General features: G+C 39.9%; 2 protein-coding genes and 2 long non-coding RNA genes across 17 annotated transcripts in view; 2 read left to right on the top strand and 2 right to left on the bottom strand.

Moving 5' to 3' along the window:
• LOC141785228 (uncharacterized) overlaps positions 1-3001 on the bottom strand; it is a 44441-nt gene extending 41440 nt beyond the window's left edge. The window contains exons 1-2 of the long non-coding RNA XR_012597506.1: positions 2731-3001; positions 2218-2430 (exon numbers count right to left, since the gene is read on the bottom strand). This is a non-coding gene — a long non-coding RNA (uncharacterized LOC141785228). The remainder of the gene's footprint in view (positions 1-2217; positions 2431-2730) is intronic.
• LOC141785227 (disks large homolog 5-like) overlaps positions 1-15275 on the top strand; it is a 53346-nt gene extending 38071 nt beyond the window's left edge. For all 4 annotated transcript variants that reach the window (XM_074663409.1, XM_074663408.1, XM_074663407.1 and 1 more), the window contains exons 24-33: positions 1913-2071; positions 2234-2417; positions 2686-2834; positions 3001-3171; positions 3268-3464; positions 4755-4898; positions 5028-5155; positions 5845-5954; positions 12161-12270; positions 14362-15275. In XM_074663409.1, the coding sequence (XP_074519510.1) occupies positions 1913-2071; positions 2234-2417; positions 2686-2834; positions 3001-3171; positions 3268-3464; positions 4755-4898; positions 5028-5155; positions 5845-5954; positions 12161-12270; positions 14362-14465 (1456 nt within the window). In that variant the 3' untranslated portion in view covers positions 14466-15275. The remainder of the gene's footprint in view (positions 1-1912; positions 2072-2233; positions 2418-2685; positions 2835-3000; positions 3172-3267; positions 3465-4754; positions 4899-5027; positions 5156-5844; positions 5955-12160; positions 12271-14361) is intronic.
• A 1262-nt stretch (positions 15276-16537) lies between these two features.
• The window catches only part of LOC141785562 (calcium-activated potassium channel subunit alpha-1a-like), a 145894-nt gene continuing 139754 nt past the window's right edge, over positions 16538-22677 (top strand). For 4 of the 11 annotated variants that reach the window (XM_074663920.1, XM_074663929.1, XM_074663931.1 and 1 more), the window contains exon 1: positions 16540-16911. In XM_074663920.1, the coding sequence (XP_074520021.1) occupies positions 16678-16911 (234 nt within the window). In that variant the 5' untranslated portion in view covers positions 16540-16677. Of the gene's footprint in view, positions 16912-22677 lie in introns of all 11 variants that reach the window. The other 7 variants (XM_074663928.1, XM_074663919.1, XM_074663927.1 and 4 more) reach the window with 5 other exon arrangements.
• Positions 17114-22677, bottom strand: part of LOC141785563 (uncharacterized) — a 138734-nt gene continuing 133170 nt past the window's right edge. The window contains exon 3 of the long non-coding RNA XR_012597537.1: positions 17114-17208. This is a non-coding gene — a long non-coding RNA (uncharacterized LOC141785563). The remainder of the gene's footprint in view (positions 17209-22677) is intronic.

The following is a 22677-nucleotide window of genomic DNA, read 5'->3' as shown; positions in this document are numbered from 1 at the left end:
ATAAAATTAATTGAATAAAATTCAGAAATATCATGTCCATCTTTCTTGGTTTCTTGCAGGTAACCGGACAACCATAAACCCTAAATCCAACATCTCATCTCAAACACATCTCTCTCTATCTATAGTAACTTCAGTATTTTGTACCCGATTAGTATGCTAACAGAAGCTGATTTTTTTGCCACAGTGTCAACAGGCAGGGGAAAAAGAGCTAACTGTTAAGACTTTGAATGTTAGCTTAAGCCACGTTTCTACCAAGCAGTCAGGTTAGTGCCCTCTCATGTTAAGCGGCGTGTAAGCAGGATGCTGCAAGTGGCAGCTGTAGCAGTCCGACACAGTTGACCCTGCTACTAAATCCAACGAAGAAGAAAAACATGACACAGTAAACAAAGAGCATAGATTGAAGACATGCAGCATTTCATCCTCTCTGGGATTGGCAAGTGGCTCTCGTCTTGGTTATTTGGGGATCTGTCCAGGAATAAGTCATTGGAAACACCACAAAATGCGCGCTGTACCGAGACGAACCAGACCGGTCTGCTTAGTGGAAACATGGCTTTAGATTGTTCCCAACAATACCAAACAGACTGTGCTAATTGATCAAATACAACACAATGAGAGGGAAAAAAAGGTAATGAAGAAACTAAGTCAAAACAAAGAATTATTAAGTCAAAATTTTGAGGTACTACTTTGAAATAATGAGGTACTTAGTCAAAATTTTGAGATACTAAGTCAATATAGAGATAATAAGTCAAAATGATGAAATATGAAGTTATATCAATGAGATACTTAGTCAAAACAATGAAAAACTAAGTAAAAATAAATAAGATACTTAGTTCATTCATATTCTAGTGTTGGTTACCACTTCAAATTAAATGAATGTGAAATCTAAAAAAAAAAAATCAGGTCCATCTTCTTTGGTTTCTAGCAGTTATTTGGACAACCATAAACCCCAAATCAAACTTTTTAACTCCGTTCCAGCTCTTATCTATAGTAACTTCAGTGTTTTGTACCTGATTATAATACAAACAGAAGCTGATTTTTTTGCCACAGTGTCAACAGGCAGGGGAAAAAGGTTAGGATCTCTTTACACTGATAAGACTTTAAATGATTAAATCTTAACAATACCAAACAGACCGTGCTAATTGATCAGACATCACAAGATGTCTAAGTAAAAAAAGTCAATTCAAACAAAGAATTACAAAGTCAAAAGGTTGAGATACTAAGTCAAAATTATGATACTTGGTCAAAATATTGAGAAGCTAAGTCGTGATTATGAGGCCCTTGTTTAAAATTATGAGATACTAAGTCATAATTATGAGATACTAAGTCATAATTATGAGATACTAAGTCATAATTTTGAGATACTAAGTCAAAATTATGAGATCCTTTAATAAAAAAAAGAGATACTGAGTAATATTTTGAGATACTAAGTCAATATAAGGACATAATAAGTCAAAATGATGAAATATAAAGTCGTATTTATGAGATACTTAGTCAAAACAATGAGAAACAAAGTAAAAATAATGACATATTTAGTCCCCTCAGATTCTAGTGTTGGTTATCACTGCAAATTAAATCAATGTGAAATTTTAAAAAAATCATATCCATCTTCTTCGGTTTCTTGCCGGTAACTGGACAACCATAAACTCTAAATACAACATCTTATCTCAATAAAGCTCTTATCCAAAGTGACTTCAATATTTCATACCCTATGAGAATTCTTACAGAAGCTTTTTTTGCCACAGTGTCAACAGGCAGGGAAAAATTAAGGACCTCTTTATGGAAACTGATAAGACTTTAAATGTGGACTCAAATTATCCCCAATTATACCAAACAGACCGTGCTAACTCTCTTTAGATATTCGTTCTTTTTTATGTTTGAGTGAAGGTTTTCACTACATTTGTTTTGTCTTTAGCTCCCGCATGGAGTCAATCAGCAACCACGCGACTCCCCAATACAGTGGAGCGACCACCCCTGACCACCACGCTGACAATCTGAGCGAGCAGGACGAGGGGACTATGACACCGCCGTCCAAGCAGACGACTCCTGCGACCAGCCCTAATAACTCCTTCAGGTACTCTGTTCTCATATCCCTGAGTGTTTGAGTCATTTCTCTTTGTGGAGTTGGAGGAAAGGAGACTTATTTATCTTCCTACCGTTAACAGATCTGTTGATAAATATTGAAGGGTGGTAAAAGTGCACACAGAGTCATATTCTAACCTCTTTATTTCTGCAGGATTCCAGGTTCTGGTTCGCGTGGCGCTGCAGAGCCTCGGCTGGTCCGGCTGAAGAGGATCCAGGCGGAGCTCGGGGTTCAGATCTGTGGGGGAAACCTTCACGGCATCTTTGTGGAGAGTCTGGATGATGACAGCCCCGCCAAGTGTCCTGATGGCATCTTACCAGGAGACATGATCCTGGAGGTACTTGCAGTTTCTTAAAGTCACATAAAGCAAGGGTTTGTTAGTTGGTTAGTTGGTGTTGATAGACGTTTGAAAGTATGAAGCACATCAGATCACTCTATTCATGCATGAGTTGACTCACCTTTAAGTCCAGAGCTCTATTTGTGTTTAAAAAAATGTATTCTGATTACTGAGCTTCCATCTACAGGAAACAATGAGTCACCCTTTCTTGGCAGACACGCTCAGTTTGCTTATGTCAGCTGTGTAAGTCATGTTTCTTTTCTAACAGTACAATGGCGTCAGCATGAAGAACAAAACTAAAGAGGAGGCTTACCTGGAAATGTTGAAGCCAGCAGAAACAATCACCTTCAAGGTCCAGAACTGCGTCGACAGCCTCCCTGCCATCAAAGAGTCACATGGAGATGGATTTTACATAAGGTACTCCAGCTGCTCGTCTGAAGGCGTGGAGGCGTCACTTTATGCTGTTTTATAACTTTTCATTGTTCCAGGCTCCAAGTCTTCTGCTAAGTTGTCCCTGGATCTGTGATGTCCTTGTTCAGAGGACTAAAGACGGCTCATAACAGCTTCATCTTTTTCCCATCAGAGCACTTTATGAGCGGGTAGCAGAGGTAGAGCAGGAGCTGAGCTTTAACAAAGACGACATCCTGTACGTCGAGGACACGCTCCCCAACGGTAACTTTGGCTTCTGGATGGCCTGGCAACTGGACGAGAATGCACAGAACCTGGGAAAAGGGCAGATTCCAAGTAAATACATGTGAGTCCAGCTTGTGAAAAACACCAACACCTGAAAGAAGACAAGCTTATGAAGTGTAGACTCTAAAGAGAAGCTCTGTTTTGGTGTCTTTGTTAGGATGGATCAGGAGTTCTACAGGAGACACAGCTCAGCTGATATGAAAGATGATAACAGCACCAACAAGACCATGTCTGCTGCCGCACGGAGGTCTTTCTTCCGCCGGAGGCTGAAGCACAAACGCAGCGGATCGAAAGACGGGAAGGATCTGATGGCTCTGGACGCCATAAGCACAGATTCTCTGCCCATCACAGAAGGTGAGGAACCATCTACGGACACTTAACCTGTCGACTCTGTGTCAGGGTCAGGAATGGGTACCTTTCACATTTGAAACAATATGGTACAAATTTCCAGTGCTTTGTGTGTTTATGTGGTAATAAATATTTATTTGTTTATTAAAAATAAAATGTTATTTTTATTATTATTGTTCGATAACCACCAACAATAATACATTTTATTTAAATGGTGCCTTTCAGGACACTCAAGGATACCTTACATTATAAAACACATTTGTACAAAACAATGTAAAAATACTTGAAACACAATGACTAACAACAGATAGAGGATGGAATGAATCAGAGTGGGCACATAGTAATAACATGTAAAAGTTTTTCAATTTATCATATTTATTTCTCAGTCTATAAACTTGTAATGCTGTGTTCATGTCCAGCATGGAAAATCTCCTACTCTTTCAGTCCCTCACAGTCATAAGGATGTGTTCAGGTACCGTTTGATTTTATGTGAATTGTTACTTCATTCCTTCAGACGGAATTTGGTCGGTACCTATAGAAGTACCTAATTCAGTACCCATCCCTAGTCAGGGTTGTTGGTGCAGGGTCAGGGATGATTAAAATGTTTAGCCGCTCTCCAATCAGTGACGTAGGCATTTTTTTCAGTGAAAAAGCACAAGATAACACTTGGGTGGGATGGGCCTCAAACACCAAGGCCTGCCTTAAACTCTGCCCCTGACTGACCAATCAGAGGGAAGGGGCTTGTGGAACGGGAGCCTTAAAGAGACAGCAGCTAAAGCAAATCAGGGCTATTTATGAATTTCAGCATCCGTTTGATATGAAACATTGCTTTATAATTTTTAGATTCACAAAGGAAGTCACTTGCACATATTCAGTGTTCTGTTTCAAAGACAGAAATTTCAAGATTTGTTTGAAAAAAAGAGGAGCAAAATTCATTTTTTGCCCCTTGATGAAAAATATGTAAAACAGAAAGTACAAGCACGTAAAGTACCCAGAGTAAAATATTATTCTTTGTCACATCACTGCGTTAATTAAATTAACTCTCTCTCTCTGAGTGTGAACTCATCACACCCCGCTGCAGCATCAGGCTCGAGAATATAAACACCCTCCACGTTGGTTTGCAGTTATTGGTAGTCTGGCTCTCAGCTCTCAGGTGTGAAAGTGCTGCGATAAATCAGGATGCTGCTATAAAAAGCTGCACAGAACTTCCCCCACCACTCATAGACTCATAAGTGTAGTTTTTAAAGTGCAGCTCTGAATATTTCTGAATGAATCTGATCTCCTGTGTCTGCTCAGACGGTGTGAGCCTGATGTACCAGAGGGTTCAGAGGGTGGAGTGCTCGTCCCCTAGACCCGTGCTGGTCCTGGGTCCGTTAGTGGAGCCCATCAAGGACATGTTGGTAAAGGAGGCTCCTGCCAGGTTGTGCCGCTGTTTGCCAGGTGAGTAAGGACACACGTCTATCATTTATCTCCCTGTGTAGATTAGATTATGAATTCTGTGTCACGGGAAGAGAAAGAAACCAGAGTAGGGTTGAGCAGTTTTAGAAATGTTAGTCTATGTAATTTCAGAGATCATGAAGGCATCTCAGCAGGCCATAGAGCGCGGGGTGAAGGACTGCGTGTTCATCGACTACAAACGGAGAAGCGGCCATTTTGATGTGACAACTGTGGCATCAATAAAAGAGATCACGGAGAAGGTAAACACACCCCACACCCACAGTGTGTCTCACATCTCACGCCAGTTTTATGACCTCAGAGTTTGTGCTCTGACTTCAAATTGGAGCAAAATCCATCCAGATCCTACTCCTGGAACAGACAAAGGCTCACCTCACTAAGTAAGATACAAATCACTTCTTTTCACACACGACTTTAAAGAGGGGGTATTGTGCCCCCTCTTTAAAGTCGAGGTCAGTTGGAAAAAAGTGGTGCAAATTATTTAGTGGTGGTTGTTTTTGAGTGTTAACTTTCCTATTCCCAGCACACATGTGATGCTCCTTTTAGTTTTTCCACTCATTATTCTGTGAACTCTCCAGTACGACAGTGAGGCACTCTGGGAGTCACACACAAAGCGATCAGAAGATCTCCATCAAAAGAAAAACCCAGCTGACTGGAATGATAAACACACTCTGTCTGATCTTTGCTTTAATGTGTTCAAACAGAATCAGTGTTTAATTACAAATGAGCTTAAGACATCATAACTCAACTCCCACTGCATCAAAATATAACATTTAAAGGACTAATCTGTAGTTTTTGACCATTTACAGCCACGTCTCACAGTCTGATGGAGAAATGCAATCCTGTGAATCCACATCAAAGTTGACTGTCGAGTTGTATTTTTTTGCTTCATCCTGCTTTGTAACATCCTCCACGTCTCATTCTCTCTCAGGACTGTCACTGTTTACTCGACATCGCCCCTCACGCCATCGAGCGTCTCCACAGCGTTCACATCTACCCGATCGTCATATTCATTCGCTACAAAAACGCCAAGCAGATAAAGTGAGTATTCCCAAACAACAACAACAAATCTCTCTGTTATTTTAGATTCCTGAAAAGTTGCCTGGTGCTTTTTTTCTCTTCAGTCAGCTTCATCTCAGGTTCAGATACAGCAGCAGCAGCAGCACAGTGGAAATCATTCATTAAAGGCTTTTTGTCCTGGAGGCTGTGCTTCAAAATATTAGATTTCGCAGAAGTTGTGACCCTAAGTTTTCTTTTGATGTAACATTTTAATGCACAGAGGACATGAACTAAGAAACATCAAGTTTTCTCTAGCACGGCTTAAAAAAGACAGCTGGGTTTAGTTTCCAAAATATGTCCTTCAGCACAAATGACATGTCTAATGAACTGCTTTTGTCTGGTGACAGATGTTCTCAGCAGGTGATCAGATCAACCTGAAACAAACAGGTCATATTGACCAATGAACTGGTTGCTACAGAGCCAAATCCACCAGCCAGCATATTTCTTTATACTCTAAAATACTCTTGAGAGGAGAACAAACTCTGATACTTTATTTCTCCGCCTTCAATCAAAAATGACCACAAACTCAATGTATTAGAGATGCTCTTGTTGCCCTATCTTGTCCACTTGAAGTTGGGTAAATAACTCTCCATTCATTGAGTTTTTAGGTTTCAAAGTAGAAATGTTTCTCTGACTGAAGAGCCTCAAACTGTTCAGGGTATAACTCCTTAAAGTTTCATGCTTTGTGTTGTGTGTGCCTCAGATCATATTCTTTAGCAGCAGAGACAGTTTGGTTTTAAATGAGGCACACTGGTACAGGGTTTCTTAAAGTTAGCATCCCATGAAAGAGACTTAGAGACTTTAGCTGGATTAGATGTTGCAGGTTTATTGAAAACTCTACACAAGTTACTACGGGTTAGAAACAACAACAAAAACCATAAACTTATCTCTCCATAGCTCCTGGACAAACTTCTCTCAGCCTGATGTACTGAAATCACACACTAACACACCTCTCGATCCTTCAACCCAACATGAGCCCAAGTTACTTCCATCCAATCAGCAAACCCCGTCCCCACACATCGTACAGACATGGGCTGCTAAACTGTGTTCTCCTCAACCTATGATGCTGCATCTGACGGCGATGGACAGTTTGATAGCCTCACAGATAAAAAACTGAAAATATTGTTGTGGAATAATGCTAACCGTACCATAAATGTTTTAAGAAAACTCTTACATAAAATAAAATGATTTCACTCATGAACTATTCTAAGATACAATATTAATTTTAGGTACATCATAAGAGCATTTAGCCCTCAGTGTCTGTCCAAATAAATGTTGGCCCTTGGACAAATGTAGTTGATGACCCATATAGACCCTTGTCTCATCTTGGAAACAAAGGGATTTAAAACAAAATTACTCCACTTTAGGCCACTTTCATGGAGAGGAAAGGCTTTCAAGTTTAAACAAACCTGGGGCAACAGAGCTTTCTGTGTTGCGGCCGCCACCCACTAGAATCCTTTACCACTTCATATCCAGACCTACCCAAACCTATCCACTTTCAAAACCCTCACTAAAACCCCCCCTTTTTAGAAACACTTTTTAATGTATGCTGCCTTTAAACTGATTCTATGCTTTTTTCATTCATGTTTTTGTTATTGTGTGTTGTATAATATGATGTTTTTATCCTCTGTGGAGCTTCTTTGAGTGTTTAGAAAAGCACTTTATAGTAGACATGCTGGTTTCTTTAATTTTGGGGGATTGGTTATCGGTGATCGGCCCGTCCTTACATATGAAAATGATCTTATATACCTCCAGGAAAGTCTGACAGTCAGCCATTGTTGCTTTTTGCTCTGAGACCTAAAACTCTACTGGTTGTTTGAGTTAAAACATAAAGATTTTATTGTTTTACAGGTATTGTTCAATGATTTTCAATAAAATAAGATTGGAACATTGAAGGTATATGCTGTCAGTTATAAAAGGTGGACCCCTACTTTATAGATAAAATGTATTATCATTGTCATAACCCTAACTTATTATTATGATTATTATTAAAGTTGCAGTGACACTGAAGCAGAATGATCCTCAGGCAGAAGCAAAGAGTAAATTTCAAGAGCAGAAAAGTCAAAGATTTAGACCTTGTGCACAAGTAGTTTTCTAAAAACTAAAATCCCCCTCATTTATTTTTAAAAATGCTTTCGTCCACACGTGACTGGGTAAATCTGTTGATAAGTGCAGCTCAAAGAACCCACATCATTCAGCTGCAAGGTTTGAAAACCAAAAACTCATGATGTATACACAAAACCATGAAACCAGAGTTTTCCAAAAATCTGTACTCAGGCCGGAGTTTTCAGTAATGATCCTTTTTAGTGACGCAAAACTGCGATCCTGTGTGGATGACGCCTAAATGTATAAAAATATGTGCAGTTTCCCAGCTGATCCTGGGCAGGAAACAACACAGCAGTCCTTTAAAACATTACCTAAGAAGATGAAAATAAGGAAATTGCTCCAAAATTACAGAGAAAGAAATGAAAAGTGAATAATAGAGCACAAAATTTGAGTCAAATGTACAATATAATATGTAGTGTTTTAGGGCTGGAGATGTAAGCTATAGAGAAATGATAGTTGCAAAAAACTATTAGGAGTTGTCAGAGACAATAAGAGCTTAAAAAATGTATAAGGCAGCTGATAATAAAAAGAATAAAGATAACATCTGGTGTTGTCATGATGGAAGAAAAGTAATGTTAATAAAGCTGCACATTAAAGTGAAAGTGAAAGTAATATTTCATGACATTTGTTGACGTCATCCTTCCTCCGTTAATCATCATTTTTGTTTCCTCTCATTAAATTTCCCTCTCAGGAAATTGATAAGAGCAGAAGTCACACAGCTTTCATGATCACATTAATCCCACTCACACAAACAAACTAATTGATCAGCCTGATTAGATCACAGCGTCATTAGTGGGCTAACAGCAGCCGTTCTCCTCCACCACCTGCCGGGCTCTGTGAGGGGATGATGTCATATTTCAAAGGTCCCTCTGCTTTTCCACATTTCAATCCCACTGCAAGATTAAACGAGCTCAACTCTCAGTGTGGTACTTTGCACACAAATAAAGACACACTCAGGTCTGGCAGGAACAGGCTTTCTGAACCACACACACACAAACACACACACACACCCACGCCCATAAATCTATGAAGTGGTGCAGCAGGCAAACATGGCGGAGATTGAATCCCGCTAAGCCTCGGCTGTCATCAGCTGAGTGCCAGCTGTCCAGAGAGAGCTCCGCTGTGGCTCCACTTTGTGGCGTGGGCGGCTAAAACACTCGCTGACCCCACCCGTCACACACACACATGAACACACACACACACACAGAAGCACCTCCCACTGCCTGCCTGCTGCAGCTCAGGCTTTTTCATGGCTTTTCATCCTGCGGAGCAACATGTTGACTGCACACACTGTCCCAGGGAGAGGTGGGAGTGTGACTCTGGGTTGGGTCAGGAGGCTCCCAGTGGATGAAGATTCCAGATTGAGTGGTCACATGACCGTTTCTTAAGACTCGGGCAGAGATGGAGTAAAGCATCAGGCTGGAAGGACGGAGACTCTGAAGCTCCACAGGGTTTATTATTTAGGAGCCGTGTGTCAGAAAAAAACACTTCTCATGACAGTTTTTATTAATATAATCATTAAATTTCATACATGTGGTTGTTTAAGTCCTTGAAGGCCAGTTTTACCATGTAATATTTATGATTATTCAATAATAGATTCATTATAAGATAAAAATTCAAACAGTATGGTCAAACTTTAATGATTCAGCTCATTTAAAAACAGCTGCAGTGGCTGAAGCGGTGTAGAAGGGATGTCCCGATATTACATTTTCACTTCCGATACGATACCGATACTGCAGCACTGAGTATTGGCTGATTCCAATATTAATCCGATACGATATCACCATTAAACATGCACACTTTTATTACTTATTCTGTAGTATGTCTGTTATGTTAGAAAAGGCTTGATTAAGTGATATTATTCAAACAAAGAACAGTAGTCAGCAACAGTAAGTATGAGAGAAAACTGACCCATTTATTATTAACCAATGGGTAACAGAGACTGCTTATATCGGAGATTTTAGATGCTTTCCGATACGATACCGATATTTGTTTTTTTGCTGATATTGGACAGATATCCAATATCAATACCAGACTGGGACACCTCTCGTCTGAGCAGTCCTGGGTTCTGGATCCCAGCATCCAAAAATGATCTGATGTGTTGACCTCGGTGCTCAGGCTGGTTGGTTTGACAACTGAGACGAGTATGATGGTGTTAGCTGATGTCAAGTTTTCAAAGCTAGAAATACAATGCAAACAGGATCCTGAAATGGACACACTAAAAAATGTGCAGGAAAAAACGTCTTATTACAAGATATTAAAAATCAAAAATGACAACTAGATTGCTTGTAAGGAATAAAAAAATCTCAAGACATTTCTTATTTTAAAAACATTTCATAGCAAATGTCTCCCCCTGTTTGCCAATTATTTTAAGCATTTCAGGCAAAGTTTTTTGGATAGTCACTTCAAAAAAATCAAATACTTCTTGTTAAGATGTCTTTGTCCTGTCTGCAGTAGATCGCAGATTTATAACGGAGCTGTTACGTGTTAATTTTACAAAAAAGCAGGTTGAGCAGGACAGGAAATTGTGTACAGAAACCATCTAAAATGCCCAGTGACTTTCAAAATAAAACAAACTGTGTCCAAATCGTATATAACTTGACCATGTCAACAAACTGTCACAGTGAACGGAACCCGACCAGGAGTCAACAGGTTGGAGGATTTCCAGCCAAATCAAGAACAAGGACTTCCACAAAAGGATTGGGAAGTGCTGACACTACTTAGAAAAAAATATATATACAAAAATGAGGTACAGAGCAAACTCTGCAAAGTTAGGCTAGCACATCACAAGTTGACAAACTGCTCTGTTATGCTGAGCAAAGCAGCCCTCTCCTGCTTGTCAAAGTCCAAAATCCCTTCTTTCTGTATCCTAAAATTTAATATTTTTCTGGATGTTGCAGGTGAATGAAGCTCACATCATATCTATTGTTTAAAGAATTTGCATAGCCCCTCCTTCACCTCCATCTGTCAGGTCTTCATAGCAGGGGGTACCAACTTCTGCTTCAGTAGTTTGAGATTCATGTGCTTGTAGAGTTTCTTTGTTAGCAGTGAGCTGCTTTAGCTCAGTCCTTTGTGACTTCTTCTTTGCGGTGCGGTTAAATCATTATTAATTTAGTTTTGAAGCTGTGTATTTCCTTGCTAATAGCATCCAGACCAGAGCGCATTGTCAAGGTCAGCAGGTTGGCGGGATAGCGAGTTAGCAGGTTAGCATTAGCGACATTAGTTTGATTCATTGTACTTAAATGATATCCTTTCTTTGGTCATCTCTTGTCTTACCTTACTGTTAGTTACCTTACTATCATGTTAGCCCCCAGTTTGTGCAGTTTTTGCTGTACTGGAGTGATGTAACCCTGCCGTTCTTCCCTGTCAGCTGTAAGTGACGGAGGGACGACTGATCTACATGAATACAGAGCAATAACAATATTTCAGGAGAGCAGTGAAAAAAGTTTAGGACTTCAGACTCTTGAGCTTATCTCTAAACTGGACTGGTTTATTTACTAAATCTGAAAAAGAAAAAACACAAAAAGAAATAAATAACCTAGTGTTTTCCTACTGGGCAGAAGAAACAGAAACCACAATCTATTAATACAAATTAGAATTTCCCGAAAACAGCAGCAGTATTGTGATGAATATGCTGATATCACTGTGTTATATCTGTATCAACCGCTCCTCTTTCTGCAGTCAGATCTAACGGATACAGTTTGCTCCAGCTGCTGAGTGTTTTAGCTTATCAAGTTAAAGTGACTCAGCTGACACATTACGGATCTGCAAACCAGAGGAATTTACCAGAAAAGCTCTGAAGAGTGGACCGCTCTACGGTGTTGTTTTTTAATCGTGAGCAGGATTTTAAGATGCGGGAAGAGAGATTATTTTTCAAAAGTGAAACAAACCCATTTGAAGCTTTTAAGCTCTTAAAACAGAACGAACACTGTGACATTATTTTAGCTAGAAGCTGGTATTTGGTGTAATCTCAACATCTGCTCTGAAGAATATGTCTCAGAAAGGATGTAAAAACTCCCTCTGCACCGTGATGAGAGTTTGTCTGTTGAAGCTGTTAAAAGTCTCCCTTTTTGTCTCCTCAGAGAGCAGAAGGACCCTCTGTACCTGCGGGATAAACTATCACAGAAACATTCCAAGGAGCAGTATGAGGCGGCTCAGAAAGTGGAGCAGGAGTACAGCCGCTTCTTCACAGGTCAGTGGAGATGACACGTGACGCCACTCTGAGGAAACGGATACAGAAACTCCACTACTGACTACCTGTTCCTCAAAAACATGTCTCCCTCACACCTCTGAGTACAAAAAGTTACTTCTGGTGGTCAAGGCGTCATCAACATGTTTTGTCATTTGATTACAAATTAATGTTTCACACAAAGGCTAGTTTGACCAGTGAGAGTCTGCTGAGGTTGTCTGAGGTTTCTGGAGCACGTCACACATCAGAGTGAAAGTTTGGTATCTGGAGCAGCAGCCAGTCTGAGACAGCCGACTGTCCGGCTGATAAATGAGTCTATAAAAGGAGACGATTTATGAGGAAGGCCTCTGGAAATGAACTCATAACACGGCTGATCCCTGCGAACAGGGACTGCTGACTTCTGGCTACAGCAGCAGGAAAGATGAGAGCTGTGATTATGAACAGTCAGAAGCATCAAGCCTGGCTGATCAGAACACATGAATACTTTAAGTTAGTCCATTATCAATAAGTCTATATTTTAAAAAGTCTCCTAAATTAAAATTAAAAATCATTTTGTTTTTTAAATTTGTCGCAGATATTACCAATACAATGACATCTGAGCATTTCTACATCCCCCCTTCACTCTGATTGGCCAGCTCTCTGGAGGCCTATAAAAAGGAAAACTATGGGCAGACCTTGGTGTTTGAGGCCCACTCCTCTAGTGTGTCATAAACCAGCAAGGAGATCCTTTGGCAATGACTTCATCATTTCAGTTAGTCTTGCAAAGATCTTGTGAGCATCTTGTGAGTCTACAGCAGAAAAACTGAAATCTTATCAAGTGTTTTGGTCTTATTTTCAGTAAAAATGTCATTTCAGACTTGATATGGGTTCTTTGTATTAAGACATTACTCTGATCTTGACAAGCACATTTCTCTTACCCTACTGGCAGATGAAAACAAGACAGAAACACTTGATTAGATTTCAGATTTTGCAGTTTATAAATCAGTAGCAGTTTGAAAGTCTGTGCATATTTATCCGAATATCCAGCATTGACACTTTATATACAAGTTTACGCTATGGAAAAGCAGAATAACCCCTCTTTAAAGCTCCTGCAAGGACATTTTGGTTTGTTGTTTTTGGTGCCCCCCATGGACAAAGCAGTGCATTTTAGTACCTTTCTGAACTCTGCCTGTTCATGTATGAAAAAGAATGTTGGTATCATTAACTTTAAATTTTTAAATGTCTTTAAAGGTCCCTGTATATGGCACCTACCTGCGACAGTGTTTACGAGCAGAAAAAAAACTGTTCAGAAACAGTCAATCTTTTAGATCATAATAAAATTATGGTCTTTTCATTTTTCCTTTTAGAGGCATAAGCATTTACTCCAGTCTGTTTTGTATTTTGCCACAAATTCCTTACAGGAGCTTTAATTCCCAAACTGTGACTTTGGTGAATGAGTTGCATTTTGGGTAATGTAGGCCACTTTTTTCAATAAAAACAATAAATTTCATGGATTTTAGTCATTCTTGAAAAAACAAATGTGTGTCATGAATAGGGATGGGTACCTTTCACATTTGAAACAATACTGTACCAATGTCCGGTACCTGGCAATCAGAAACGTTGCCCAATTTTCGGTACTTTTTTGTGTTTACGTGGTGAAAAGTATTAATTTGTTTAAGAATAAAATGTATGTTATTTACAATTTAGCATATTTATTCTTCCATATATAAACTTGTGATGCTGTGTTGATGTCCAGCATGGAAAATCACCTTCTCTTCCACTCCCTCACAGTCACAATGATTCATTTAAAGTACCTAAACATGGCACCTTTAGGTATTGCGTGAATCGGTACCTGGTACTTATGACAGAATTTCGTTGTTACCAATAAAAGTACCTTATTCAGTACCAATCCCTTGTCATGAACTTATAAAGATTATTGGGTTCTATTTTTCAAGACTAACTCTGTTCTGTTTAATTAAAGGACAAAGGTAATGACAGCCATTTCTGGCAAATGTCCTGAAAACACACACACTTATGAGCAGTTAGCAGAAAGGTCAAGTACCTGCAGGCGTTCACATGACATTAATCCCCCTCCTCTTCCTCTCTGTGTTGCAGGCGTGGTCCAAGGCGGCAGCGTCTCCTTCATTTGCACTCAGATCATCACCATCGTGGAGCAGGAGCAGAGCAAAGTCCTGTGGATCCCAGACGGAGCTCCGTAGAAATGTCTCACCTCTGGTTTCACCTCTGGTCTCACTCTGCTTTGGGAAACAGAGAATCGGTACAACGAACAGACGTCAATGCTGACTCTTCCTCACATTTAGCAATATCAGCACTGATGAAGAGGATCATCACACTCCCACGACTCCAGTGACGTCCTGTACAGATAGACTTGTTTACACTAGTATTTAATACTTGAAGGTTTCTCTCACACACTACGTAGTAGCACTCCTTTAATCTCGCTCTGTCCTGAAGACGTCGACGCAATATGAAGACTATTCCTGAAGTGAAGATAAAAGTGGACCAACATGTTACTTTCTTTATATTTATACATATTTTCCTGCCATTTAATTTATCTAATCAATCAAAGATATTGCTAATTAAACTTTGATATACCAGTGTAGCTCTGTAGTTTGTAGGTAGGATGATGTTTTGAAAGGAACGGTCTTATTTATAGAGGAGAAACTGGGGCAGGTTGGCTTCTTACCTTCACATCATGTCTGTGCTGTTCGACCTCATTTCAGCCCTCACTGTGCCAAACTAAAAGGTTTCCTAACAACGCTAAAACTTTCATCCCTGTTTGTGCGTTCTACTGGTTTTGCCAATACTCTGGATTTTAAAGAAGGGATATTTGATTTCTGCTTCAAGGTTCATGTAAACACTCACAGAGGAACACACACACAGAAACACACACCTCTTTGGTAGATCACATTGTCAACATTTCATGTGTATGCTGGATGAAACACTTCAGTGCAGGTTTTCTCCTTATGAAGGTTCATGTTTCTATAAAATATTAAAAACAGAACTATTAATGGAATCCAATCTGTCTGTTTTTGTTCAGATTTTGTTTTTCTTATGCTAAGCTTTTGATACTTCTGTCAGCCAGGCGCTGGATTTGAGCTGATCAGTGCAGCTTTTGTCCACTAGAGGGAGTAAGCCACCAGAGAGGGTGTCCTTTAATCAATTCACAACACATGAAGATAGATGCCTGTATGTGAAAAATGCACATTTTTACCAACTTTACATTGACTCCACCTTTATTTAGGAACAAACGCCTTTTTATTTTTAATTGTAGGATAAAATTGCGAAAGATTCTGCTGTTTTGAAATATTTTGTGCAACATTTCAGAAGAATTTGTGTCTAATATCTTAAAAATAGACCATTTTGAACAAATTTCCAGTCAAATTATCAAATATTAATGCACATATCCGTCATTGACTTCAGTTTAAATCCCACAAAAGTTAAGTCTTCAATAAACCAAACTTTTACACAGCAAAGAGGAGAAATAACAGTTTATAACCATGACTGGAGGGACTGTAGCTCCAAAACTTGACCGTCATTCAGCATAAAACTGAAAGTGTCCCCACATAACTGTCAGCTTCAGAGTAAGATGGCTGTAACCACAAGTTACGGCCATGAAAAATAGATGAAGCGGTCACTATAAATAACCAGACATCCAGATAAGCATCGACGTCTGCCATCGATGGCTCCTCCCCCGCTACCTGTAAATCTGCGATGCCATCTCCCGACAAATGGATGCGACAGGCGGCCAGCGGAGCCCGGAGAGACACGACAACTGAATCCTCTCTTCTCTGACTTTCAAGAACATATTGTTTTATTTGTTTGCTCCTTGAAGCAGCGTCTCTTTGGGAGGATGTCGATGAAGTGCGAGCTCTAACGCGCGGAGGACATTCAACAGTGCGGAGCCGCTGAAAACTGCGCTGCTGAACAAGGTGGAGCAGCGCGTCAACACACGGAGCGGAGGACGAAACATCCCCAGCTCCACAAAATCAACAGTTCATTTTGATTTTTCTCAACTGTTCTGGAAGTTTGAGTGTAGTTTTTACAGAAAATGTGATTTCTTTTATTTATTTTTTAACGCACGGATCAAAGGATGGCGCGTAATTCCAGTTATGAACGCGCATCGTGACGCGCACAGCTGATCGCTCGGTTTCTGGGGGAAGTTTCTCTTTTTTCACATCTGTGCGCGTGTCTGCTGTCAACTCAACTTTTACGTCCTCGGCTTGTGCAGCCAGGCCAGAGGAGCAGGGAGGGGGGGGCTGGCTGGCTGACTCAAACATGGCCGAGCCGCGGGGGCATCAGGGGGCGCTGGCTCGAGGTCCCCAAAGCGCAGCCTGAATCCCAGCTGACTTGATTGTTTGTGTTTGTTTGAGGAGGAAGAGGAGGAGGAGGAGGGGCTGACAGGTGAGCAGAATGCCGAAAAACAGGGAGAAATTCATCCCGGATCCGTCCATCCACATTTCCAAGATGAACGTGATCATCCCGTTCTCGCCAGATGTGCCCTGTGACAGTAACGGGCAGCGGATGTGGTGGGCTTTCCTCGCCTCCTCGATGGTCACTTTCTTCGGGGGGCTCTTCATCATCCTGCTGTGGAGGACTCTGAAATACCTGTGGACTGTGTGCTGCCACTGCAACGCCAAGAAGAAGGTAGGTCCGCTCCTCTCACGGAGGAACCACACCTCAGAGGATGACTTATTTATCAGCGGGGTCCAGTATCACAGGGAGCGCGCCACGCCACTGTGTCCAGTTTGATTTATAAAACAGGCTCTTAATGAAATCAGTATCACAGGGAGCACAGTGGATTGTTTAATCCCGCTTTAATTAACTAAAGAGAGACACATACCGTTACTCTGAGGTGATGCTCCACACTACGCGACGTGACGCCGTGAAACTCTGGGTGTAGTTGGAGGTGCAGCTGACACTTGTTGGTGGGCTGATCTGAAACTGACACAGCAAACAAAAATTGACTTATTGACACGTGTCCCTGAGTATGAGCTTATTTTACACTATTTTGTATTTCTTTATTAGTCAATACTTTTCCTTTTATTAAAAACAAACTTTTTTTCTTTAACACAGCTTTACATAAAAGTTTGGTTCACCTAAAATCCCAAACAAAAACATATTTTCTAGACATGCACGATCGGCTGGCCGATCTGTGATTTCTTAAATTTTGGGAGATCGGTGATCAGTGATCGGTGATCAGTGATTGGCCCATCCTTACATATGAAACTGATCTTATACACCTCTGGGAAGCTCTGACAGCCAGCCATTGTTTCTTTTTGCTCTGAGACCTAAAACTCAGGACACTTCATTGGTTGTTTAAGTTAAAACATAAAGATTTTATTGTTTCACAGGTATTGTTCAATGATTTTCAAAAAAATAAGATTGGAACATTAAAGGTATATGCTGTCAGTTATAAAAAAATAAAAAAATGGAAATCCGTTTCAGCCCAAATTGGTATCGGCAGGTCGGGCTTTTTAAAGATCAATAATCGGACAGAAAATTGTGATCGGTGCTCCCCTAATATTTTCCCACCTGGCCTCTCTGTCAAGTATTAATTTCAGTAATCTTTCTATCTATCTTTAATAGATCTATCTATAGACATCTTCACAGACAGAAAAGTGCCTCACATTAAGAAAATACAAGCTTACAGAAAGAAACAAAAACAAAGTAAACACAAAATTAAAAACTCCAAATGTGATATTATGAGTCGCTGAAATAGTTAATAAATCAAAAATCAGCTGCCACTTGAATTTCTATAAACTACACCTCTGTTATATCTGATAATCCTGTCTCCTCCCTGTGAGTATTTACATTAGAACAACTTTTTTAGTTGAATAACTGGTCACGCTGAAAACACTCCACTTCCTGTCCTCAGAGATGGACTCACAGTTATGTAAAAGAGTGGACACTTAAAAAAAGAAGTGCTAATGTTCCACTGTAATTTATTTTTTATCATTTCACCAAAGCCTTAGTTGTCCATGGGATTAATTATGAAAATAAATGAGAGGTGCCTACAGCGGGAGCTCAGTGTGTCCTTCATTAAAAACTACTCTTCATTACATCAGTTTGTTTTGAAGCTCATCAGCAGAAGTTTTCTCATCATTAGGAACAAAGGAAAGAATTTTAAAGCTACGCTTTGTTTTGTTTCAACAAATTATCAGATTGACTGTTTGGTAAAGCATTTTTTGACATCTCAGTGAAAATATGTTGAACTGAGTAAAACCTGATTGAGACATCTCTACAGCTTGAAATCATTTTCTGATTAATTGTTGTTGTTTCTTATTTTTTGCTCCAACAACAAATAATTAAAATTAAACATTTTAAAAAAACATATGTTTTTTTCTTGAATGAAATATTGAAGGGTTAAAAATTAAGTAGACTTCATATTCCTCATGTTTAAAAACTGAGAGCTAAAGGGTGAGAGGTTCCTGATAATTATTCACACAGAGATTTCTTTCACCTTTTAAACATTTACTTTTTATATTCATGAGTACAGGTGTTAATATTCTGACACACACAGAAATGAGAAGTAACTCCAGTATCTAAAGGGGGTGTGAGGAGTTTCTAAGTGATCTTGAAAAAGTCTCTCATCTAGATATATGCCTGATTGTAATCCACACTTTAAAATGAGATTATCAGCACCAAAAAGGTTATTCCTAAATACCATTTCGTTGTCCCGATGACCCCACCACACCAGCTGAATTGCTGAAAAACGATTTCTGTGATTAATTTTGTAGTGATGGTGGACACTGGAGCCTAACTGTCTGACAGAAAAAGGACAGAAGAGCAGAAGAAAGATAAACAGGAGAGAGATAGAGCACAAGCTAAAGGCTGTTTGTGCTAATGTTGACGCCAACCCACAGTCAGCAGTTATTCTGCAGTGGTCTGTTCAAACTTGAGAGTCTATCAATAAAATGAAGAGTGAGGTTACGTTAGCTCTGATTGGTAGATGAGTGGCAGGACATAACCAGGATTCACTAACTTAACACATTAAGGACATGTCTTAGAGCACCTTAAGATTCCACTTGAGGCTGGCCGCTGATTTTTTCAGAATTAATAAATATGTGTACAGCCTGGTCCAAAAAAAACAGTTTGGGTCTGAAGCGCTAACTTCTCTTTCAGCACATGCTATATGGGGGGCTGAATTTTTTCATAGCTCGTTATCAAACATAAAAGTTTTTGCCCATATAAGGGCATGGCTGACTTGACTGACAGGAGCATGCCCTGTAGCCCTCTGTGAAGAAGCTACAGGCACGCCTCTTTGCCTCAACCAAGCTAAAATAAACAAGGTTGAATACCACATCCAATATGGCTTCTGACATTCACATGCTTCAAAACTCTTTATGCAAAACAGATGGGTGATGTCATAGAAACTTCATCCATTTGTTTTTCAGTCTACAGGTAAAATTTTTGACAGTGTTGAACCTTGTTGGTCATTCCCATGAAATGCTTGAAGACTGATCTGAAGAGATGTGGCCAAGTCCTGTAGAAGAAGGTGAAACGAGCTTCGCAAATAGAAATTTCTTATCTTTATGCTTGGACTGGAAAAATTAGTATGGAGTAGTAGCAAGGGATGGGTACCTTCAAGTTTTCAAACAATACAGGGACACGATGCCTGGTAGGCCTACATGGCAAATGGTACCAATTTTCAGTACTTTTGTGTTTGTTAATGTAGTAATAAATTATTTGTGTGTATATTGTTTGTTTAAAATTCATTTCTCAGCATATAAACTTGCAATGCAGCGTTCGTGTCCAGCATGGAAAATCCCCTACTCTTCCACTCCCTCATGGTCATAAGGATGTGTTTAGGTACTTGAACATGGCACTGTTTGATTTTACATTATCAGTACTTGGTACTACAGACAGAATTTAGTCAGTATCACTAAAAGTACCCATCTCTAGTACAAGCATGCAATTGATCAATCAATCAACCTCTATAAAGCACCTGTCATACTAACCAAAAGCAAAGTGCTCATGAATTAATCTCATAAATTCATGCGATTAATTTATGAGATTAAACTCATTGGTTTGGTCTATAGTTAAGCTATCAGGAGAGCAGCGGCTGTCTGTTTTGTACAAAAAACGAGGAACATGAAGCATCTTGTGAAGTTATACTTTCATAAAAGTTTCACAAATCAGGAATTATTCATCTTTTGGCACATCAGCGTAACACTGTCATAAATATAAAGACCTTAAAAAGATAGATACTCCAAGAAACTGGGGCTTTGTGAAGAGCTTTGGTAAAGTTAGAAAGATATTCACAGATTTGGCTTCCCCCGATCAATAACTCAACAGTGGAAGAATGCTTTTTCAAAATCCACACCTCTCTGCAATCATAGCGAGGTAGACTACGAGCTATAACTGAATTTTCCTCTAAACGAGCCATCCTCAGTGCTGGAGAACTTTTATTTTCATCTATGCAGCGCCTGCAAATTGCAGCACCGATTAAATCTGATACAGAAATATGAAATAACTTCACCCAGGAGAGGTGTAGCAACATCAAAATCATTTTACACATGTGATCTCATATTTTTCATACATCTTCTGGTCAACTATAGACTAAGATAATGACTTAATTCTTGTACATTTATGAGATTAACTGGTAAATTAACTTCTTTCTCTCTAACATGCCCTTAATCCTCCGTCGTAGACTGAAAATCAAGAAACAGGGTTTAAAAAAGAAACAAACCTCTTTATGACTCTCAGAAAAGCAGGGATGGGAGGGGGAAATGGCAGAGGCCGTGTGCAGGGTGGGGCTGACCTTTTAAAGGAGACGTCTGTATCATTTTGATGCATTGGATGAAGCCGGTCATAATTAAGGCTGTGAGCAGAGATGACTGCCATCAGTGATTTATCTGATGTCTGCTCTGAAGTTAGCGTGCTTTAACATGCAGGAAACAGGAAGAAAGAAGGGATTTCACTGAGAGATCTGTATATTTTCAGTTTTTCAGCTCCAGTGACATTATTGAAAAGAATCCCTCAGCTTGCATCAAGTCTTATTTATAGCAGCACAGAAATAAAAGTGTGAAAGATCAGGATGAGGTTTTTCCTCTCCTTTGGAGTCCTCAGGCGAACGCTGTGCATGTGCAAACACAAGAGAGCAGTCGGATTCGTGTGCTGCTTCTTCACATTTTTGCCAAGTGAATCCTGCGAGCTCCACCAACCTGTTGTGCTACTCAGTGGGAGTCAGTTAGAGACGGGTCATCCTTTCGCTTTCTATCTCTCCCTCCCTCTGCTTCTGTTGCTCTCCTGGCGTTCATTCCAAACTCCATCCCTGTCTCCTTCTTCTTCTTCTTCTCCTTCTTCTCCTTCTCACCCGCTGTCTCTCCTCCAAGAATTCCTCATAAGTGTCAGAAATGCAGTGTCAGGCGCACACGCCGTATGTGCCATATGAATCAGTACTTTTGTTGCTAAGCAACTAGCAAGCAAAGGCTTTCATTATAAGAGTAAATCTCTCTGTGTTATGCAGTTGTCTGTGCTGTGAGATGTGGCAGGTTGTGTTGGAGGAAGCCCCCCTCCTCTCAGTCCGTCATTAGCAGCACAAACATGCAGCTTTCAGAGCATTGTTCATGGAGCGGAGCTGATAATCCGTTTCCTCCACTTTGTTTTTGCCCTCTGTGGGGCGTTCGCTGCCCTCCTCTCCTCTCTGCTCTGACAGCTCTCACATCGCTGAGACCAGGCCTGCCTCTGTCTGTGGCTCTGCGTTCCCAAGTCTGATGGAAATCGATGAACTCTGTGTTTGTAGGGTTCTGAAGAATGATGCCTATTATCCGTCCAGGAGGAAGAGAGGAATTGTGTTCATTGTAAATGACCCTGAACTCAGAGCAGGAGGATGACAAGCTGTGGCTGCTATTTTTCAGAGCTCCATTGTAAGAGTTTGTTCAGGAGGGAGTTTGACGTAGCATTAGCCAAATGCTAGACACTGTCAAACTATGGTTTCAGAAAATATAAAAGTTGAAACAAACCAACAACTTGACTGTTGCCATAACATTAACTTTTTTGGTACATTATCTTTTGACATCAAACTCACTGAGTGAAAAAATAACAAAACCAAAACTATTTTTTGTTTGCTTTCCTGCTAACTGCAAAACTTTACGCAAAGTTAAAAAAGTTACCATGTCACTGCTAAATTGCAAAATATAGCAAAAAATTTGGATGCATACATGACTGCTCTTCAAGAAAACCAGCATATTTAATTAAAAGTTAGCTACAGTTGGACAACAGTTAGCTTTAGCAAACAGTCAACTCTGAGCTAGCATTACTGTCTAAGCTACTAAAAGTGTTGTAGCAGGATTAGCTTGAAATTAAAGGCTTATATAAACATGTAATCCTTTAAACTGGTGTTATTAGCTAGAATGTGGCTGAATGCTAATGCTAGCTAATGTTGAATGTTAGCCTCTGATTTTCATT

This window comes from Halichoeres trimaculatus, unplaced genomic scaffold (genome assembly GCF_033239565.1).
Source record: "Halichoeres trimaculatus isolate MK-OKI-2021-1 unplaced genomic scaffold, fHalTri1.1 fHalTri1_scaffold_23, whole genome shotgun sequence".
Classification (NCBI taxonomy): domain Eukaryota; kingdom Metazoa; phylum Chordata; class Actinopteri; order Labriformes; family Labridae; genus Halichoeres; species Halichoeres trimaculatus.
The sequence above is the reverse complement of the archived record's forward strand: the minus strand, read 5'-3'. Positions and strand labels throughout refer to the sequence as shown.